Genomic DNA, 21,651 nt, shown 5'->3' with positions numbered 1-21,651 from the left:
GATTACTCCCAAATTTATACATCCTTTATTCTCTCATCTGAAATCCAGTGCCTCATTACCAGTTGCCTTCTAGCCATCTCTACATGGATAATAATCCTTCGGTGTGTCACATTCAACATGTCCAAAATGTAACTGATAATATTTCTCTTTAAACCTACCTCCCCTTTCTCCAAGCTCCAGTGGTCCAGGGCACTACTGTCTTCCCAATCAATAATCAACCACTAAGCATTTGTTAATTAACAGGTGTGCCGGGTGGTGTGCTAGGCACTGGAGATACAAAAACAAAGAATGCAGCAGCAGTTCATACTCACAAAAAGCTTACATTCTAATAGGGAAGAGGCAGCAAATCTCTACCTTAGATATAAAGAGAATAAATTTTCATGAACACAAAGTAGTTAAATAGATGGTTATCACCAAGGTTCATAAATTTGGAATCCTCCTTGACCCTTGATAGCCTTCTGCCTCCATATTCAGTCGTTGGCCAAGTTCCATCAATTCTCTTTCTGCCATCTTTCTCCAATCACAGCTGCCACCCTCCTTCAGGACCTGTCACCTAATTCAAGACTATGATAATAGCCTTCCATGTGATAGGGAGTGTGATAAAAAGTCACTCAGGGAAGAGGAAGCCTCTTCTGATTCTTCCTCAAACTTCATGTAGGCATCTACCAACGCTACCTCAGCCCTTTCTTTCCTCCTCTTTTATATTGTCTTCCTTAGCAATCTCATTTTCTTTCAGAGTGATTCGTTCATCTCCCCTGGGGAATGGCTACCAAATCTCTATCTGAGGAAGGGCTGGTGTTTGAACTTTGGCTCTGCTACTTACCATCAGGGTGATTTCTGGATCTTAGGGCTTGGACTAGATCTGAGAATCATCAGCATAGACATGAGAATCCAATTCTAGGAGCTGAGGAGAACTCCCAAGAGAAATAGTAGAGAGGGAGAAGAAAAGAGGGCCCAGAGCCTTGGGGGACACACCATGTCAGTAGGCAGGACCTTGATGGAGAGGACTGGTCAGATAGGTGGGAGGAGAACCCAGAGGAAGCACAGAGAAAAGCGATGGAATTAGGGTTAGAAGGTGATCCACAGTGTCGAAGGCTGAAGAGAGGTCAAAGTGGATGAGGCTTGAGAAAAGGCCATTGGCTTTGGCAGTGAAGAGATTGTCAGGAGTCTTGGTGGAATGATGAGGTTGGGAGCCCAATAGTAAAGGACTAGGAAGAGAAATGTTACAGATTGCTAGTAACAATCTAGTAACAGATCGCCAGTAACAATCTGTTACTGGGAAGTAACAGATCGCCAGTAACAATCTGTTACTGGGAAGTAACAGATCGCCAGTAACAATCTGTTACTGGGAAGTAACAGATCGCCAGTAACAATCTGTTACTGGGAAGTAACAGATTGCATTTTTTTTTTTATTGTGTCTTCATATCCTTTGGCCATTTATCTATTGGAGTGGTGCTTGTTCTTGAATCTGTATCAATTGCCGTTATATCTTGGAATATAAGGTCTTTATCAGAGAAATATACAGCAGAGATTTTACTCCCAGTTAACTATTTCTCTTCCATTCCTAACTGCATTGCTTTTTTTTTCTTTTGCTCTGGGGGTGAGGGGAGCACAAAAACTTTTCAATTTTATGCAATTCCAAGTGTCCATTTTCTGTCCTGTGACCCTGCTTTTGATCCCTTGTTTGGTCAAGAATGCTTCCTCTTATCCATAGTTGCAAAATGTGTCTCCTTCCTTTCTTCTCTAATTTGCTTATGACTTGACCTTTTATATCTTGGAGCTACATCCATATAGGGCTTATTTGGTGTGAGATATGGAGCTCTCATTGCTGATTTCTCCCAGACCGCTTTCCATTTTTCTTAGTATTTTTTTTGTTTGTTTTTGTTTGTTTTTACTCCTATAGCTTATGTCTTAGGATTAATTGAGTACTATTCTTCTGGGGTCAGTTGCTTCTGCGTCTTGTATTAGCTTATCTGTTCTGTTGATTAGCTTTTCTGTTTTTTAATGAAAACTCAATAGTTGTGATGATTTCTGTTCTCTAGTATAGTTTTAGGTTTTCTAGTGCTAGGTCCTTTCTTTCTTTACTTTTTTTTTTTAATTTCCCTTGAGATTTTTGACCTTTTCTTCCTCCATGTTAATTTTGTTATAATTTTACCTGATTTTATAAAGTAAACCTTTGGCAGTTTGTTATAGTACTGGATCTGTAAATTAGTTTAGGGAGTATTATTGTTATATTATTCTCCAATTATTAGTCTTCTTAATTTCTCTCAAGAGTGTTTGGTGGATTCTCTGAGGCACTCTTGATTCTTTTCCTCCCAAATCTGGTCATTTGCCAAGTCGTCTCAATCTCACACTCACAGTACCTTTCATATCCAACCCCACCTCCCATTCCCAGAGTCTGGGCCCTCATTTGAACAACTGGAATAGTCTGGCCTTTCCCTTCTCCATTTCATTGTTCATTCCATTGCCAAAGTAACCTTCTGATGCACAGCTCTGATTGGCATACACCTATCGAAAAAACCATTGATGGGTCTGTGTTACATATAGGATAGAATATAAGCTCTGGAGCATGGCACTGAAAGCTTTGAACAGTTTGCTCCAGTTTATCATTCCAGCCATAGTTGATGTTTATCTTCTTTACAGAGCTTATGTCCCAGCCACACTGGACTCTTTCCCCATTCCATCCATTCTGAAAGTTTACTCCTTAACATTCCTTCCTCCCCTTCCTCCCTTTCAGGATTTACCTGTTGACATCTTTTCCTCCCCCTTCAGGGCCCAGCTCAGGTCACTTCTTTCATTAAGCCTGCTCCGATTCCGTTCTTTTTTAAAATCTCTTAGTCTCCTGGGACCTAAAAGTACTCTGTATTTAATCGTTTATAAACTTACAATCTAGCTATTTGTGCCCCATTTCTAATCCCCCTACTAGACTGAATTCCTTGGGCACAGACTGGTTTGGTCTCAGCATGGTGGACTGAGCATTGGAGTCAGGAAGAATTAAATTTGAGTCCTGCCTCGGACTCTTACTTGCTCTGTGACCACAGACAAATCATTAACCTTTCTGGACCCTAGTTTCCTCATGGTTGTAATCACAAACTATTTCATAGAGTTGTTGTGAGGATTAAATGCGATAATATACTTGGCAAATTTTAAAACACTAAATTATTCTGTTTTTAGTTTTGTCTAGATGCTTAACACATGTTTTATTGACATGAGTCAGCAATGTGCAAGCTCCAGATAATGTTCAAATGCTGACGAAAAAGTATTCTGTGAAATCAGGGCTTTCGCCACTTTCTTGCTTTCCATTCCACAATGACTGCTTGACTCTTCCCTTTGTTTTGGCCACTGACTTTTAAGTAAGCTGTTAACATCTTAGCCGTGTGTGTGTGTGTGTGTGTGTGTGTGTGTGTGTGTGTGTGTGTGTGTCTTGTGATCCAAATTCAGACACTGGCATTCTCTTGTTGGCCCTGCTCCTCTGCTTCAGCCTGTTGTTCTCTTTGGCCATCTGTCCTCCAAACTCCTAGCTGTGGCCATTCTTAACTTTGGATTATCCATAGATGTGATACGCATGCTACCTATCCATCCTGCCTTCGTGAGTCCTAGACGTGGAACAGGGCAGGGCCAAAGACAGTCCTAGTGAATGTGGCAGCCCTTGTTGCACCGAGCACGGTGGCAGGCCTTTTGTTTGGATTAGATGAAAGAAGGTGGAGTTGACCTTTGTGGAAGATCCCTTGAGCCTTGGTGGGGTGGCAGCAGAGCTTGGCCAGGATAGAGCTTCAAGATTCACCCTCAGGGCAGAAATCAGTCCTGCATAGTCATTGTGTATTCTTCTCTGTGTAAAGCTCTGAACCTGTTACTGATTGATTTAAGTCATCTAGGGTTAAACCCTGGTCTTATGAAGAGGTCTGATGTTTATTAGCAAGAGAGGGAGGGCTTTCCCAAGAAGCCAATGATGCTGTTGGCTCCAGTGAAGATTCAGATCACTGTAGAGCGAAAGGTCTTTCTACCTGTTCATATACCCTACACTCAATTTACTCTCATTTATAGGGAAACACTGCGTTTTTAAAAAACAGGTTTTTCATCTTTGTGTCTTATTCTGATGCCTAGTTGCCTTGCTTATGGGGAGTATAAGAGTGGTAGAGCCGTGTTGGGGGAAGGGAACTAACAGGATGTAGCTGGGGGCATTGAGAAGTCAGGCTGATCGGGGGACAGGACCAGACTCTTGGGGGGCAGGGGGAAAATCTGGCAGTTACCACCTGGAACTTTCTGTGGGTTTCCCCCCAAGCAAGATTAGAGCAAATTGTTTGCAAAACAGAGCAGCCACCTCCTTCTTTCAGATGTGCTCTTTAGGAAGCAGCTTGTGAGAGCTGCCTCAGCTAGGCCAAGTTTGGGATAAGTGGATTCATTCTGCCGAGCTGTGTGTTCTCGGGTCCTTTGCATACAGGGGTGTTTAAGAGGAGCCCGAGAGGCTTTTCTTTCTCTTATTGACTTAATAGAAGCAGCATTAATATAAAAGTGACTTGAAAAGAACCTAAAATGTCCTATTTGGTACTGTTGACTTCATTCCTGCTTGTATTGGAGTGTTTACCCTAAAGCAGAATCCTTTTCTTTGGCCTCTTGGTTGTTTCTAGTGCCTGTGTGCCAGCTTGTGCACCAGTATGTGCATGTGTATGTGTGTGAGAGAGGGCCTATGTACATCTGTGTGTGCACACCCATGTGTGTATGTGCAAGCCTGTGTGTATCTGTGTGTGGGCCTGTATGAGCCTGTGTGCCTCTATGTGTGTGCCCCTGTGTGTGTATGTGCAAGCCTGTGTGCATCTCTGTGTGTGTGTGTGTGTTTGTGTGTCTGTGTGTGGGCCTGTATGAGCCTGTGTGCCTCTATGTGTGTAGGCCTGTGTGTGTATGTGCAAGCCTGTGTGCATCTCTGTGTGTGTGTGTGTTTGTGTGTCTGTGTGTGAGTCTGTATGAGCCTGTGTGCCTCTATGTGGGTAGGCCTGTACGTCTCTTGGGACTCCTTCTACCCATCTGACCACTCCTCCTCAGTCTTCTTCGCTGGATCTTCTTCCAGGTCACAACCTCTAACCTTGGGTGGCCCACAGGACTCTCCTGGGCCTTCTTCTCTTCTCTCTTTAGATAATTTCTTTCGGTGATGTTGGCTCCCATGGATTCATCCCTTTGCTGATGATTCTCAAAATCTGCTTCTCCATCCCTATCGTCTCTCCTGACCCTCCAGTCTCACATCTTCAGCTGCTTTAACCAGATGTCCCAAAGATATCTTAAACTCATCATGTCCAAAACTAAACTCATTTTCTTTCCCCCAAAACTCTCCCGTGCTCCTACCTTCCTCTTACAATAGAGGACAACCCCATCCTCCCAGTCCCCAAGCTTACCACTTAGGAGTCGTCCTCATCTCCTCACTATCTCACCCCTCCTGTCCAATCTGTTGCCAAGGCCTGTTAATTTCTCCTTTGTAACAGCTTCTTGAATGCTTCTCACTGCCACCACTTTAGGGCAGACCCCCATCTCCTCATGCCTGGACTATTGTAATAGCTGCTGGTGGGCCAGCCTGCCTCAGGTCTCCCCCCACTCCAGTCCATCTTCCATTCAGACACTAAAGAGATTGTCTTAAAGTGTGAGTCTGAGTGTATCACTCCCATATTCGATAAACGCTAATGAACCCCTATCCCCTCCAGACTCAAAAATAAGATACTCTGGACCCCCTCCTTCATCCTCCCTTTCTGGTCGGCCTCTTGACTTCTGATCTAGTGACATCAGCCTCTTTGTTGGTCCTCAGAGGAAACACTCTATCTCCCAGCTCCATACATATTCACTCTTCTGTTCCCCGTGCCAGTTATTCTCTCCCTCCCAGCTATTGTTACTGTCTTCTCTAGGCTTCTGTGATAGTGCTCGTAGCTTCCGACTGTCTTCAAGTTCTAGCTCAAGTCCCCCTTTCTAGAAGTGTATGAAAATCTGTCAGAGCTTGCAAATTGGAAGTTTTTTTAGAAATGGTTTTCTAAGCCCGAAGTACTTTACTTGTGGTTTAGATCCCAAGAGTCTGATTTTCTGCTCCCTCCAAGAAGCCTTTCCTAGTCTTTCTTACCCTTAGTGCCTTCCTTCTGTTGATTAGCTCAACAGTTGATTCCTCCTGTCTCTATATTGTTTGTACTAAGTGATTTCTGTTTTGTCTCTACCATTGACCTGTGAACTCTTGAGGTCAAGATGTTGAGGTTTTTGTGTTCTTTCTTTGTATTCCCAGCACCTAGCACAGCGCCTGGCACAGATAAAATGCGTACTAAATGCTTGTTGACTTTCTAATGGTGCAACAATGTTCTGTTACAGTTGAGTTTCACAACTTGTTCAGTCATTCTCTGATTGCTGGGCGTCTACATTGTTTCCAATTCTTTGCTACAACAAAAAGTATGGCTACGAATATTTTTGTACCTGTGGATCCATCCCTTCTGAATTTTTATTTTAACTTTGTAGAAGAAAAAGCTGATGCTGCACAAACCTCAAGGTTGTGTTGGGGTATAACAGACCTGTTGCCTTGAGATATTCATTGCTTAAATTTCTTTACTTGAAAAATGAGGAAAATTCCTTTTTTTCTTCTTTTGTGTGTAATATGAATGAGTGAGTTATCTCTCTGAAGAACTTGAGTTTCTTTGAGACAGGTAGTTCCTTAATCCCTCACTTTGTCAAAAACATTTATTAATTAGCCATCTGTGGGTTGCCATGTAAGATAACCTTATATGATATCTGATGTCACTGATGCAGATTGATGTCAACAGTGATGTCACTGGGTGACTGATAAGTGGATTTTACCATAAACAGTCCAAATAAACATCATTTGGTGGAAGGAGAAACTGATTGAAGGTTCCCAGTCCTCCCCCCTACTGCTCTTGAGAAGATCCTTTCTGTACCTTTCTTTTAGATCTTAGGAGTTGTCACTTACCTCCCTTTTTCTAGTAGAGTAGTGTAAATCAACTCCAAAAATGTACTTAGAAACACTTTTAATATTAATTATTGAAAAAGAAAAGAATCAGACTCTTGTGATCTAAAGACAAGAAAAATGCTGCAGGCTTGAAAAATTATTTCTTAAAAAAACTCTGAGTTGGAAGTTCAAGGTCTGATAGACTTTGCCCACTTTGAACTCTAGGCAAGAGGACTTAGGAGAGCTGGGGCCCATAGGTGGAGCTCATTGATTGTGATATACTAGTGATGTCAGAGTGCTAAGAAGTTAGACCCAAAGGCTTTGGGGCTGGTTCCCCTAGGGAGACTGTCTTATTGGCTACTCTACCAGAAATGCAATGTGATACAGTCAGAGGCCCCAGGTTCAAATTCTGGCTGTGCCACAAGTCACTTCAACTCTGTGACCTTCAGTTTCCTCATCTGTAAAATAAGGAGGTTGAATTCGATGACCTGTCATGTCCCTTTGGTGTCCCAGTTTAGGATTCCAAGTTCCTGTGAGTCTGTGTAATACACACTCATTTGTATAAGGAACTTCCCCTGGCACAAGGAATTTCCTTCTCTATTTCGTTATAAAGATTGGTATCGGTCACTCAGGGAAAGTGTAAAGTGACACCAACTTTGGTCTCAGTAGGTAGGGGTACATTGTTAACAAGCCAGATAAATGGGGTCTCAGAGGTTTCATACATTGCTTTTCTTGCTTTGCTAATTCATGTCAGGCTCACCTGCCTGCCAGGTTTGAGAAGGCAGAAGAGCCAGTTTTGGTATGCGATGGGATGGGAGGTAGGTACCCTTGCTCTTTTTTGCAAGGGTCCTTCATTTGAGGTACATAACCACCCCTGGTGCTGTCGTCACGGAGCTGGACGCAGTGGAGTGCTGCAGAAAGCAAACGCTAACCGGTAGCTCAGTTTACAGCATTGTGGTATCATCCTGGCCTGTACCCTGCTTGGGGGAGACAGGAGGGTCCTGGAACCCATGGGAGCCATTTATGGTCGAGGGTTAGGCCTCATTGGCATAGTCTTGTAGCTGACTTTGGGCCGAGGCCCTGGATCTTTGCTTCTTTGTAACTTTAGGTCTCGTTTTTCTCCTCAGTAAAACAGATCAACATGGCAGACGTGGACACCAGTGCCAGTGCATCTGAGGCTGGAGCTGAGGATGTTTCCCTTTTCAGCATGACAGATATGTTTCTCTTTTCACTTGTCATGGGGCTCCTGACGTATTGGTTCTTCTTCAGAAAGAAAAAGGAAGAGATCCCTGAGTTCACCAAAATTCAGCCACCGTAAGTGATTACAGTTTTCCCCTTCCCTTTCCTGCCCATCCCCCACACCCTCTGCCCTGGCCCCATTTGCCTAGTACTGCACCGGCCTCGGTTGGGGATCCAGCTTTCTGGTTCTATTCCAGGCGGAGTCTTGGTTCACTCTTGCCACTTGGCTAAGAAGGCCATCCTATGAAGAGACAAGATAGGTCTCTGTAAGCCACACATGCATGACCATTTCTCTTGAAGTCACAGCATATTTTTCAACCAGAATCCTTTCTTGACGTGTGCATTTACCCCCACTTTCATTGTTCAAACCCAGAGGCCTTTGTGAAGGAGGCTGAGCAGAGAGGCCTGAGTTCCCAGTCACAGGCTCCCTCTGCCTGAAGAACTTCAGCCTAAGACAGCAAATCAGTGTGGACTGAACAGAGCAGGGGTGGGGAGCCTGTAGCCTCTCATTAGGGAAAGTGCAAAGCTCGAGTACATGGGCAGAGTAAGGTGGGTTTTATTTTTTTAAAAAATCATGTTGTTTTAAAAGTCTTCTACTGGAAGATGACAGCTTTCTTTCTTTAAAATGCATTCTGATTGTTTGACAAAACCTTAACAAAGATCCTGCTACACTTCCCCTCCCCTCCTGACCTCTGTCAGCACTTTACCCAGCATGTTGTAATTGCAGGTTTTCATATAACCTGCATCGTGGGTCACCATGAATAGAAAACTTTGAAGAAGATCCGGCATCAAAGATATCATCAGGGAAATGTATTATGGAAAAAGATGGCCTGGCCATGGGTGAGGATGAGGCTTTCTAACAGCCTGTGGGCGGGTGTTCTCTGGGACGCCGAGCCGCCACCAGCACCGTGGGTGGACAAACCCGTGGTCAAGGGTCTCAGAGCAAGTCTGCCTTGTTGTTGGGGATGTAGCATTCACAAACCACCAGAATACCAAGCTCTTGGTTACTCCTTCCTTTCCCTGACCAGGCTGTGAATTCCATGGGGGTAGCAACTGTGCTTTAGTTAAAATTTGGGTCTCCCCTAGCTCTGGGCTCTGGATGTGGTGGGCATTTGTGGAATGAATAAATCCAGAGGTGGAAGTAGCTTTCATTTCTAGAAAGGATCCAGGAAATATTCTGAAGTGTGTACCTCATACTAATTTTGTGTTTTGTTTGATTTTGGGTCTGCACCTATGATTTTATTAGTCTAGGGAACCCTCACGAGGAATCCACACCCCTTCTCTCCGAGAGTTGCCTGGGGAACTGAGCAGCAGGTGCCAGATCCCTCTTGAATCAAGGGCTTTGAAAATGCTTGTCTACACTATTCTTATAATCGGAAATTGAATGAATTAACTTTGTAATTGTGAGTGCCGAGTTATCTATTTACCAAAGTAAATTTAAGCAGATACTGGCAGAGGTGAAGGAGATAAAGTATCTTTATTGCAATGAGTTAGCACCAAATCTCTGGGGCAGTTTTTTCTCCTGTCTTAGGCAGTCACTCAGAACACACCGTTACATTGTTTTATTTAATGAAAACTGTAAGCTTATATTATCATAGTATATTTGTATTCTTCAGCAAATGTATATTCATAGAGATGATAAAGTCTTTTTTAAAATAATTTTTTCCAATTATGTGTAGAGAAAGTTTTCAACATTTACTTTTATAAGATTTTGAGTTCCAAACTTTCTTCTCCCTCCTTCACCTCCCCACGATGGCGAGCAATCTGATATAGGTTATACATGTACAGTCATATTAAGCATATTTCCGCATAAGTCCTGTTGTGAAAGAAGAGTCAGAACAAAAGGGAAAAACCAAGAGAAAGACAAAACAAAAAAAAGGTGAAAAGAGTAGCAAAGACTTAAAAAAAGAAAAACCAAAATAAACATCAACAAATTGATCAAAAGTGTTGATTGAACACCTGTTCCCTGAGGAGCACTGTCCTGAACAGTGACTGAAAGAGAGAAACAGTTCAGATAAGACAGGCTCTTCACCTTTCTGGAGTTTACAGGGAGAATGAGACAAACTGGGATTTCATGCAATAAGTGTATTATGGTTAAGTGTGTTCAGAAAGTAACAAAACAATGTGCTATGTCAGGTCAAATGGAGATACACGGGGAAGATGGCATTGGATTTGGGCGTTAAGGAAAAAGGAGGGGTAGGAATTCACCAAGCACATCGAGATAGGGGAGAGTATGATGGTGGAACAAAGGCCTGAGAGCTTGGCAGAGATGAGAAATGTTTGTTCAATGCCTGTGGAGCATAGAGTTTGTAGAAGGTCATATGATGAGATAAGGCTGGAGGGATAGGGTGGTGCCAGATTTCTGAAGGCCTTGAATGCCGAGTTTGAATTGTCTTTGGTAAGCAGTTATGAGTCCCTGAGGATAGTTAAACAGAGGAGTGGCATGGCCAGATCCTTGCATGAAAAGAGCTATTCCAGCCTCAGGGTCAAAGGACTGGTTGGAGCAGGGGAAAAATGGGAAGGAAGACCTGTTAGCCTATTGAAAGAGTCCTGGTGGTTGGTTGGTAACGAGGATTGTGGCTGTGGAACTAGGGAGGGGGAGACGATGCAAGAGATGTTGCAGGGATGGAGCTGACTGCCCTTGGGAGTGGACTGGATAGGAAAAGTAAGGGAGAAAGAAGAGCCAGAGGTGGCCCCAACGTTTTAAATATGGCTGACCACATGATGGTGGTTCCACAGTCAGTAAGAGTCAAGTCAGAGGGAGAAGCAGGTTTAAAGGCAAAGATAACAAGCCTGGTTTGAGGAACTCGTGGATTACGGAGGTAGAGGTGTCTTCTAGGTAGATCTGGAGCTCAGAAGAGAAGTCACACAACTGATGACAATAGATTTGGAAGTCCTCTGCCTGGAGTGGTGGTGGTGGTTCCACTGTGGTAGTGAATGAGGAGTGGAGGAAGGTGTACAGAGGGGAGAAACGAAGGCCATTGGCAGACCTTTTGGGAGTTGGGGGTGTGTTAGATGGAAGCCATGTTAGGAGGGGTTGAGGAGACAGTGGTGAGTGAGGAAGGAGAAGTGTTGGTTGTAGATAACCAGAAGTTAGTAATTAAGGGGGTATTAGAGCTGGAAAGTACCTCAAACATCATCGAGTCCAAGCCCCTCGTTTTACAGATAAGGAAATTGAGACCCAGAGAGGGAAGTGACGTGGCCAGAGTTACACAAGGAGTAGGTGGCCGGCCAAGAGGCAGGCTCTGAAGCCAATTCTTGCCATTGCACCGTTCAGAGAAATGGAATCCAAGACAGGGTAGGAGGGTCTAGGGAGCTCTTTTTACAAAGGAATTCTTAGGTCTTTAATGCATCTAGATAGGTATGAAGTATGGTGTTTTAAAAATTATGAGTAGATTTTTAATAGCTCTTGCTAAGTCTTCATCTTTGTCTTAAAGGATTCCTTTGAATATCAGTCAAAAAGTATCTGTGAAGTGCTTACTGAAGTGCTTAGTTCCAGGCACTGTGCTAAGCACTAGAGATACAAAAGTAAAAAAATAAAATGTTCCTACCTTCAAGGAGCTTATATTCTAATAAGGGAAACAACATAAATCAGAAATTCTGATAAATACAGAGGAGATAGAAGGTTTCCTTAAAGGGGATGGCCCTGGGTGGGGAGATCAGGAAAGGCCTCCCGAAGGAAGTAATGCTTGAGCCGAGTCTTAAGGACAGCCAGGGATTCTAGGAATTGGAGTTCAGGAGGGAGAACATCCTAAGCATGGGGCAGAAAGAGTCCAGTGCAAAGGCGTGGTGATGGGAGATGGAATGTCCTCTAGGAGGAACAGCAGATAAGCCAGTGTGGCTGGATTGAAGAGGCCTTGGAGGGGAAAGAGGGTAGAAAGATCGGAAAGCTAGCTTTAAATGCCCATCAGGATGACTTTATACTTGGTCCTAGCGCTAATGGAGAGCCACAGCAATTGGAGAGTGACAGGAGGAGCGTGGTCAGTATGTACTTTAGGAAATGGAGATGAGTGCACCTCTACCAAAGGCCACTTTGGGGTGTTCCATACTGATCTCTGTCCAATTCACTGGAACTGTGACTGTGGCCTCTCGTTTGGGACCTAACCTTTTTCCACCCAGTCATGTCCATTGGAATTGCCATCTCATTATTGCTAGTTATCCCCTTGTTTTTTAGCTTGGAAAAGGAAGGTAAACTTTTCTGTTTTTTTTCCAGTTCTAAGATAATTTTTCAGGTTATAACAAATCTGAAGAGTGCTGGATTGGAGTCTGAAAATCTGAGTTCAAGCCTAGGCTCTGCCATTTCCTACTTGTTTGACCTTTGGCAAATTTACTTAACTTGCCTGGCCTTACTTACTCAAATAATTATAGGACAGTCTACAGTCTACTGCTGTTAAAAGCTGATTGTTTCAAGAATAGCCTTGAAGCTAAGTACTTTAGGGACTACTTGTTTAATTCACTGATGTTATTTTTGCAGTCGGGTCTGGACTGAGCCCTGACCAAGCGTTATCAGAAGGCATATATTTCATAGATTTAGCCCTGAGATTTATTGTTGTGGGTGTTGTGTAATGAGAACTTTGTGTCCAGGCCATGGCCAACTCTTCCTCACTACTTAAGGACTGCCCTTGATATATTGCATTGAAGATACTGGTAAGGAATGAGCTGATGGATAGCCCATTGTGATTTGTTTATAACACTTTCTAAAAATTATTTGAATGTATTATCTCAAAGATGTCATTAGAAGTTAAAATTCTTGTTCCAATGTGGACAGTCTCCCACATTTTATCTATAGCTACCTTTTCTTTGTGTTTCTTAATTTGATGTTAAGAATGTGTTAACAATGACAAAACCAAAACTCCTCTCTTGAAATCAATGATTTCGGTCTACCTTGGGATCAAGGCCCAACCAAAGATCAGCCTCTTTCACCCAGCTGGAAAGGGATGTGCTTGTTTGGAGCTTGACAATCAAAATCGGAATATTTGGAGCTCTCTAATTGACTTTAAAATAGTCCAGCACTTGGGGCTTTCAGGATTAGAGCTATCAATCCTGAAATAAGTCTATGACTTTTGGTGACAATCAGTCTGAAGTCTTATTACCTCTGGGAGAAGGGGTAATGGATTATTCGGTAGATACCTGGAACTCAGACCATCTCCCTTGGGATTGATTCCTTTGGGGAGCGAGGCATGTTTCTTACTTATCATCCCCGGCGTGCCTCACTGTTCGTTTGGCTTTGGGTAGAGGAGATTGCAATGTGGGAGGCTGTAAATCCTCTTCAGGGAGTCGTCTCTTTAGTCTAGAGGATTCCGACTCATTGCTCTTCCTGGATGTTTTCATACTCTTTCACCTTAAAAAGGATGACGTGTAGTAGGCAGCGGCAGAAATGTTTCATTGATCCTCTGTGTCTGGATGCTGGGGATAAGTTAGTTTTTCATTGAAGTTCAAAGCTGACTGACTTTTGGCTGAATACCTGTAACCATATCACGTTCCCCAGACGCAAGAGTTTTTTCTCCTCCTTCCCCTCCCCCAAACAACCAAATTCCTATGCAAACCAGACCAACAGAGAATGGAAAGAAACCTTGAAATATGACAGTAGGTGTTCTTGGTGTGGTCCCATGAGCCAGCTCTTTGTCACCTCCCTCACCCCCCAATGTTCCTCAGTTTTGACTAGCGCTGTCGCAGCGGTAGCCTTGTGTGCCCTTCTCTGTGCACCCTCCCTCGTCAGGTCCCTGATGCAGAACGTCCACATTCTTCCCTGTGTCACCGTCCTCTGAAACTCCCTTACGAGTCTTCATCCAGACTGAGAGTGAATTTGTTTTATAGGGTAGAACTCTGACCCGCAGTGGTGTGTTTATAAGGTTGGTAGCCTTCTTTGTACTTTGGCCTTGTACTTGAAGTTTTCCTGATGAGTTTGCTGACATACTGACGGATAAGAATGGGGTTGGTGAACTATTTCTGCCTGTGCTCACATCATGGAACACTCCTGCTGCTGCTAGGCCTTTTTGAAATCAGATAGAGGTTTGTGGGAAGCCCTGCCCTGCAGGAATGGGGTGAAAGTGAATTCAGCCTTTTTTTTTCTTTTCATTAATGCTTCTCCTTTCATTCAAACATCCCAGCTAGTCAGCAACAGTGGCTCCGATGACTCACTTCCAAGACGCAGCCAGCAGAGTCCAGCCCAGATCACAGTGAGCAGTCGAGGAATGGAGCTCCAACTTAGTCGGGCCTTTGAGCTGCCGAGTTGCCTGATGAGGATCCAGCCGAAAGGCTGGCCACTTACTGCTCTGTAGCAGCTTTACCCAGCAGGGCCGTGGCTGTCTTCCTGGTCCTTCCCCCTTCCATCATTCCTCCCATCCTCGTGTATTCAGCAAACATTTGAGTTTCTTTGCCTGTAGGTAGCATCCTGCTGACTACACAGAGGGGTTATAAAAGAAAAAATGAGCAGCAGAGCCCCTTTCTTCCAGTTGACAAACCAGATTGACCTATATGAACCAGTTAAGGAACAATCCAGGAAACAGAATGTGATTAAATGTCAGCTGTGTAGAGCGGAATGTTGAGTGTTATGATTCAGAACATTTAGGGAGAGATTGTTGTGCACTGGAACAGAGGGGAGAGGCTTGTCCGAGAGGTGGGGCCATGAAGGGTGGGCAGAGGCCAGGGCACTCCAGGCAGTGTTGTTGATAGCCTCACCAAAGGCTTGGGATGAAGAGTGCTCATAGCATATGTGGGGGACGGCAAGGAGACTTACCTAGCCAACATGGGGATCCTCACTGGGGAGTAGCAGAAAATAAAGTTGGATAGGGAGGATGACATCAGGTTGCTGACAGTATTGACTGCATGGTTGAGAAATTTGGGGGCAGCTAGGTGGCACAGTAGATAGAGCACTGGCCCTGAAGTCAGGAGGACCTGAGTTCAAATCTGGCCTCAGACCAAACACTTGACACTTACTAGCTGTGTGACCCTTAACCCCAATAGCCTAAAAGAAAAAAGAGAGAGAGAAATTTGGATTTTAACCCACAGGCAACAGTGAGTCAATAGAGATTTTTGAATTGGCTGCTGGCATAACAAAAGGGGCAAGAGAGAATCCAGAGATGAAGGTTTTGAGCTTGGGCCAATGGGGAAATGGTTAATGCTATTGACAGAAAATTTGACCTTTGGTTGGAGAAGTGGCCTGTGGGGAGGGAAGGCAAGTAGAAATCGTCCCCATTCTTCAAGGCCTGGCTCCAGTGGTACTTAGTACATGGAGTTTTCCAATGCTCTCAGTTGAAAGTCCTCCCGGGAACTTTCATAGCATTTCCTACATCTCACGCACTTTGTCTTTTTATTTGTGAATCTGTTTGACTTGACTAGATTGTAATGTAAAGTCCATTGTTCCTCCTGAAGACTTAGCATCCATTAAATGGTAGAGGTCAAAGATCACATAGACAGATTCTGTTCTGCAGGGAGATCATTAATGACCTTTGAAAGTATAGTTTTAGTGGACTTGGAGATAGAGAGCAATTTCTGGTGATAAAAGAGGAAATGGATGTTGAAGAAATAGACCAATAGTGTTTAGATTAGAAATAGACCATTGATTGGAGTCTTCTCTTAGTGAAAGGAAGGAACAGAAAGGAAAGCTGGAGAGGGTGGGCGGAGTCAAACAAATTTTTTCAAGTTGGAGGAGGCCTACCATGTTTGAAGGAAGTAAGGGAAATGCCAGTGGAGAAAGGGATGGAGAGAAAAGAGTGTAAGACTGTCCTCATGGTGAATGAGTGAGACAGAGCTCATTAGATAGAGTTAGGGGACACCTTGTTCTTCTCTTGCCCCATAACTATAGGAAATCCTTTTGGGGAAAGTGTGAGTGGGATAATAGAGACTAGAGACTGTTCCTGGAGGCTCTTTTGAATTGATCAACTTCTTAATCAATCTTGTTAAAAGTGAGCATTTTGCTTTGGGGAAAAACTACTTTCAGTAGAGCTTTCTTGCAAAAACAACTCATCTTGCAGGTCCATCGTGGGACCAGATCATTCCATGCCGTGATCCTTTCCTAACAGAAGGGATTTGAGTTCCAGTTTGCATAAGAGATGGAAGCCTTCATCTAAACCTATATTCATAGCTGCCTCTAAGACGTTATTCCTATTCTTACAGATCGACTCCAGAAGAGAGGACTAATAACTTTCCTCAGCACTCTTTTTTTTTTCTTGGTATGAGGCTGATTTTAACTTATAAAAGTATGAGAAGCCTGGATGGCAGGGCCCCAGATTCTCTTGGCCAGACTTCAGCTTCCTGCAGTAGTATAGCCCAGGATGGCACATCGTCTCAAGGTCACCTTTGTGAGGATGTGGCCTTTGGGGAAGGAAGGAAATGCAAATCCCTTCTTTTAATATAGATAGTGAAATGTCATGGACTCTGAGGTGGAGGCTGGTACAGAGGCCTCATCTGAGGCCACCATCACCAGGTTGGGAGTAGTAGGGCCTTCTGAGGCCTTCCTCCCTGGAGGTGCTCGGGACAGATTGGAGCTGATTAGAGACTGCGCTGAGGCACCCCCGTGCAGGCATGGATTGGGCTGTGTGATCTTGGAGCTCCCCATTTTCAGTTCTTTGCTGCCACAAGGTGCTGCTTTGAGTATTTTGGTACATGGGGACCCTTCTGTCTTTGATCTCTTTGGGCTCTGTGTCCAGAGATCTGGATCAGAGGGGATGAACAATTCAGTACCTTTTTATTAAAGTATAATTCCAAATTGTTCTCCGGATGGTTGAATTAGTCCTTGGCTTCACCGGTAGTGTACTAGTGCATCCCATCCAGTTTTCCTTCAGCTAATCAGCCTAAAAGCTTTCTTATTTAAAGCTTTGAGTTCTAAATTCTATCATTCCCTTCCTCCTTGTCCTCTCCCCTTCCTAAGATGGTAAGCAATCAGAGATAGGTTATACATGTGCAATTATGTAAAACATTTCCATGTTAGTCATTTTGTACGAGAAGACTTGAATAAAAGAAAAACGGAAGAAAGAAAGTGACAAATAGCCTGTTTCAGTCTGTATTCAATCAATATCAGTTCTTTCTCTGGAGGCGGATAGTAGGCTTCATCATTAGGCCTTTGGGGTTGTCTTGGATCATTGTATTGCTGAGAATTGCTAAGTCTTTCATTCACAGTTTTTCATTGAACAATATTGCTGTTACTGTGTACAATGTTCTGGTTCTGTTCACTTCACTATGCATCAGTTCATGTCTTTCCAGGTTTTTCTGAAGTCATTCTCCTTGTCATTTCTTACAGCACAATAATATTTTGTTACAATCCTATACCACAACTTATTCAGCCATTCCCCAATGGATGGGCATCCCTTCGGTTTCCAATTCTTAGCCACCACAAAAAAAGCTGCTATAAATATTTTTGTACAAATAGGTCCTTTTCCCTTTTTTTAGATGTCTTTGGGATATAGACCTAGCAATATCCTTTGGGATATTGTTGGACCAAAGCGTATGCACAATTTTATAGCCCTTTGGGCATAATTCCAAATTGCTCTCCAGAATGGTTGGATCAATTCACAATTCCACCACCAGTGCATTAGTGTCCCAGTTTTCCAACATCTACTCAATAAATTCCAGTGGCTCCTTATTGCCTATAGAATGCAATGTAAAATCCTCTATTTGGCTTTTAAAGGCCTTTATAACCCGTCTCCTCCCTACCTTTCCAGTCGTCTTAACTTTAATCCCCAGAGACGCTTGCTTACATACTGTTCTTATACCATGACACTCCATTCTCCCTTTTCCTTGGCTGGCTGGCCAGCCAGGCTTGGAACACTCTCCCTCTTGGTCTCCAACTCCTGGCTTTCCTGGCTTCCTTCAAGCCTCAGCTCACACCCCACCTTCTGCAGGAGGCCTCCAGTGCCCACTAATGTGCATGCACATATACAAACACGCACACATGCACATACACAATGTGAGTCCATTATGTTCCATTTATGCTGTGTAGGTCTGGAATGTGTAATTTTTTGCATGTCATCTGTAAGGTCCTTGAGGGCAGATGGATGTACTTTTGTCCTTTATTTTATCCCCAACACTTAACATAGTGCCTGGCACACAGTAAGCACTTAATAAATGCTTGTTTACTGACTGATTCTGGAGAGCTGTGCTTTTGAATAGTCTAGGTTTGGTCCCATCTTTTCAAACTGGAAAGGCTCTGAGCACAAGACTTGCCAAGTTCAGCAAGACTCATCTCCGGAGCACTCGAAAATGGGGAGGAGGCTTCTGGCCCTAGCAACTTATGGAGTTTGGCTGCTGTGGCCAAGAAGGGTGCATCTGTGGAGAGAGTATCTATGCCTGGCAAAATAATAATCATAGTAATAGCTAGCACTAACAGAGCACCAACTATATGCCAGGCTAAGTTTATGTATACTCTGTGCTAAGCACTTTACAATTATCATTTCATTTGATCCTCACAACAACCCTGCAAGGTAGGTGCTATTACTATCCCCATTTTACAGTTGAGGAAACTGAGGCAAATAGAGGTTGAGTGACTTGCCCAAGAGCACACAGCTTGTAGGAGTCTGAAGCTAGATTTGAACTCAGGTCTTCCTGATTCCAGCACCAATGTTCCATCCACTGTGCAAAATCATGGCTTCCCAAAGTATCTATGAGGTACAGATACCTATCCACTGTTCCCAGCTGAGAGAGAGTTCAGGATTCATGTGTACATAGTCAGGTTGTCTATCTGGGGCTTTTAACTCCTGCCCTGGCATCAAGTCAAGGGTAGGAAGATGTCTCAGCAGATTGAGATTCTAGATTCACATCCAGCTAGCTGTCCAGCAGAAGGCTGTTATCTTCCAAGGGTTGGAGTGATGTCAGAGCCTTGCTCAGGTCACCCCGTGGGGAGTGGGCGGGGGAGAGGTAGAACCTTCACCCATTTCCTAATGCAGTAGTCTCCTCCACATCGCTGTTCTTCCTAATTTTGAAGCACTTGGTTATATACATGAAGGCAACATGAAGTGCCGAGGTTCTGTTTGCAGGCCTTTGGGTGGTGTGTTCGACCCCTGCCTCAGTTTTCGTGCTATCCCCATGTGCCCCCAGCCTGCCTCCTTGGAGTCTAGTGAGGGCTACTCAGAAGTGGTTCTCGTCTCCTCGGAGCCCAAGGCTGTCCTCATCACTGCCTGCGTTGCTGTCCCTCCCTCCTTTGAGTCTGGGAGCGGCAGTCTAGTATCGTACAAGAGAGTTATCTTATCCACTTCCCTCCCCCTCATAGCTGTGCACAGACTCTCGGAGTCTTACTTACCTTATCTGAAAAAGACAGCTCACAACACGTCATGCGTCCGAGGGCTGGAGGCCTGGCTAGCAAGGAGTCCTCAGCTCCAGTCCACATTCTAAAGTCAGAGGCCAGAGGCAGGTGTTGGGGGAGCAGATTGTCCTAGGTCCAGTAGCTTTGGAGGTGATAGGAAAGCCACCCCCAGGGGCAGTGTAATTTCTTCCTCCTTGGGGCTGCTGGATTTCAGGCCTTTTAGCAAAGAAACTTTGTTGGCAATATTGCCATGACATAATCAATCTCAGAAATTGTCTCTTTTTTGAAATGAGATGTTATTGATGTCTGGTCCTTTTTCATATTGTCATCATTTCCCTCAATATTCTCCCCTTCCCCTCCCGGAGAGCTGTCCTTTATAACAAAGGCTTGAGGTTTTTAAGACAAGAGAAAGTAATACAAATCAGCCCAATTAAGCCATACATTGACACCTTGGTGAAGGGGTGGGATGAATGTCAGAAATCTTCTTATGGGCTGCAGAGGGGCCTCCTCCTTCCCCAAGGGGCCGACGATGGCCAAGGTGGGTCAGAGGCAAGAGTGACGATTGGAATCTGACTCCGCTGAAAAACGAGGACTTTAAGCCTTGGCCTAGCGAGGACAGCACCCTTCCAACCCTCAGCTTCTCCATTGTCACCTCTCCACTTGATGTATTTACCCTCAAAAGGAATTTCACTGCATCATGGAAAAACAGAGCTCACCATTCTGGCTCCCCTGCTCCTTCCTGACTGGCTGACTGTGATTCTGAACAAGGCACCGAATCTCTCAGGGCCTCAGTTTGCCCCATCTGTGAAGTGGGGCTAATAATGCCAAACCTGTCTGAAGGCAGAGAGCACGATCAGATAATCTATGGAGGTGCCTCGTTTTCCTAAGATGCTTAGGGTGCAAGGTCTGTGAAGGGGTCTGGAGGGCAGAGCTCATCTGAGGGGCTCTTTGGAGCCTCTTCTTTAAATGGGTTGACCTGTGACTCATCAGTTCTGCCAAACCCCTTGTCCACTACCCTTGTACGTGGGACGAAGGAATTGGGGCTTGAGCAAGCTTGCTGTCCCCCTTCAGATGCAGGGCTTTTCCAGAAGGAAGCTTTCTTCAAAGTCCAGAAGGGAAAGCAGTCCCCTGGCACTGAAACTGAGGGATTTGTTGGCAGCTTTTAGCAACTTTCTCCATTGTTGAAAGCTGGAAAAAACAGGTCAGAAGCTGGACTTGGTTGAACTCGATCCAAATGACTCCTTAAGCCGTGGGGGCCTCCTCGCAGGCGGCCGTATCTCTAATGACATCTGCTCGTATGTCGGACCAAGCTGAACTTCAGAGGGAATTCCGACTGGAAACATTTGCATTGGGATGCCGGGCTCGTTGCAAGCTGCCGGCCTGGCACAGATCATTTGGGGCGCTGGCTGCAGGTTCAGGTGGCCTCGACTGTGGCAGTTTATTTTGAGGGCTGCATCAGCTGTCACCTGGCATGGTTGGCATTGAGTTGAGCTCAGAGGGCCCTGCTGATGGCTTGGGGGATGGGGGAGCCTTCCTTTTCAGAGCTCCTCTCTTGTTTGGCACGGCCGGGGGAGGGGTTCGGACCTGGGGTTGTGGCACTTTGTGACTTTTGCTCCCAGGTCTGATGGGGCTGGAAGGGGCCCTGGCTGTTCCTCTGAGCCTGCCCTCAGCACTCTGCCTCTTCCCTCCATCCTGCCTCCCCCATCACCCCCCACCCCATTTCTTTAGTTCTTCCCTCTGGCTTTTGTGTTGGGGAAGATTGGAACTGGCCTAATTTAATATGATTCCAAGGAGCTCCAGGGGCTGTGATCAATACAGGCTTTCTTCATGAAGGACAGCAGTGCCATAGCAACATGGGGAGAGAGTGGCCTTTTTAGTGTCTGCAGTAGCTTCATTCAGCCTACGTGGTTTCCTTTTAAAAAAAAATGGGGGGGGGAGTGTCAATGATATAAACTGTTGCCAAGGCGACCTGAATAGGGGAGAAAAATACTTCTCCTTCTCTCTTGTTCCATACAGATGAAAGAAAGGGAGGGAGGTGGGGGGGGGGAATATGTGCAAACTGCTGGGAATCATGGGAGATTTCATTCTTGACTCCTGAGTGCTTTCTGCTGGAGCTGCCAGATGTTGCTGTGTTCTGAGGCTCGGAGGGCTCTGTGTCAGAGCTCTGACTACTTCCCGAGACTTTTGAGAAGACCGACTGCTCTTGGGACTCGGGATGGAACTTGCCAGCTAGTTTCCCTCTAGAAGC

At 44.7% G+C, this 21,651-nt stretch overlaps 1 protein-coding gene across 3 annotated transcripts in view; it reads left to right on the top strand.

Moving 5' to 3' along the window:
• LOC114042904 (NADPH--cytochrome P450 reductase) overlaps positions 1 to 21,651 on the top strand; it is an 80,863-nt gene that overhangs the window by 31,000 nt on the left and 28,212 nt on the right. For all 3 annotated transcript variants that reach the window (XM_027861682.1, XM_027861681.1, XM_027861683.1), the window contains exon 2: positions 8,053 to 8,239. In XM_027861682.1, the coding sequence (XP_027717483.1) occupies positions 8,067 to 8,239 (173 nt within the window). In that variant the 5' untranslated portion in view covers positions 8,053 to 8,066. The remainder of the gene's footprint in view (positions 1 to 8,052; positions 8,240 to 21,651) is intronic.

Source organism: Vombatus ursinus, unplaced genomic scaffold (genome assembly GCF_900497805.2).
Source record: "Vombatus ursinus unplaced genomic scaffold, bare-nosed wombat genome assembly UNPS02014768.1, whole genome shotgun sequence".
NCBI lineage: Eukaryota > Metazoa > Chordata > Mammalia > Diprotodontia > Vombatidae > Vombatus > Vombatus ursinus.
This window is presented reverse-complemented; position numbering and strand designations above follow the sequence as displayed.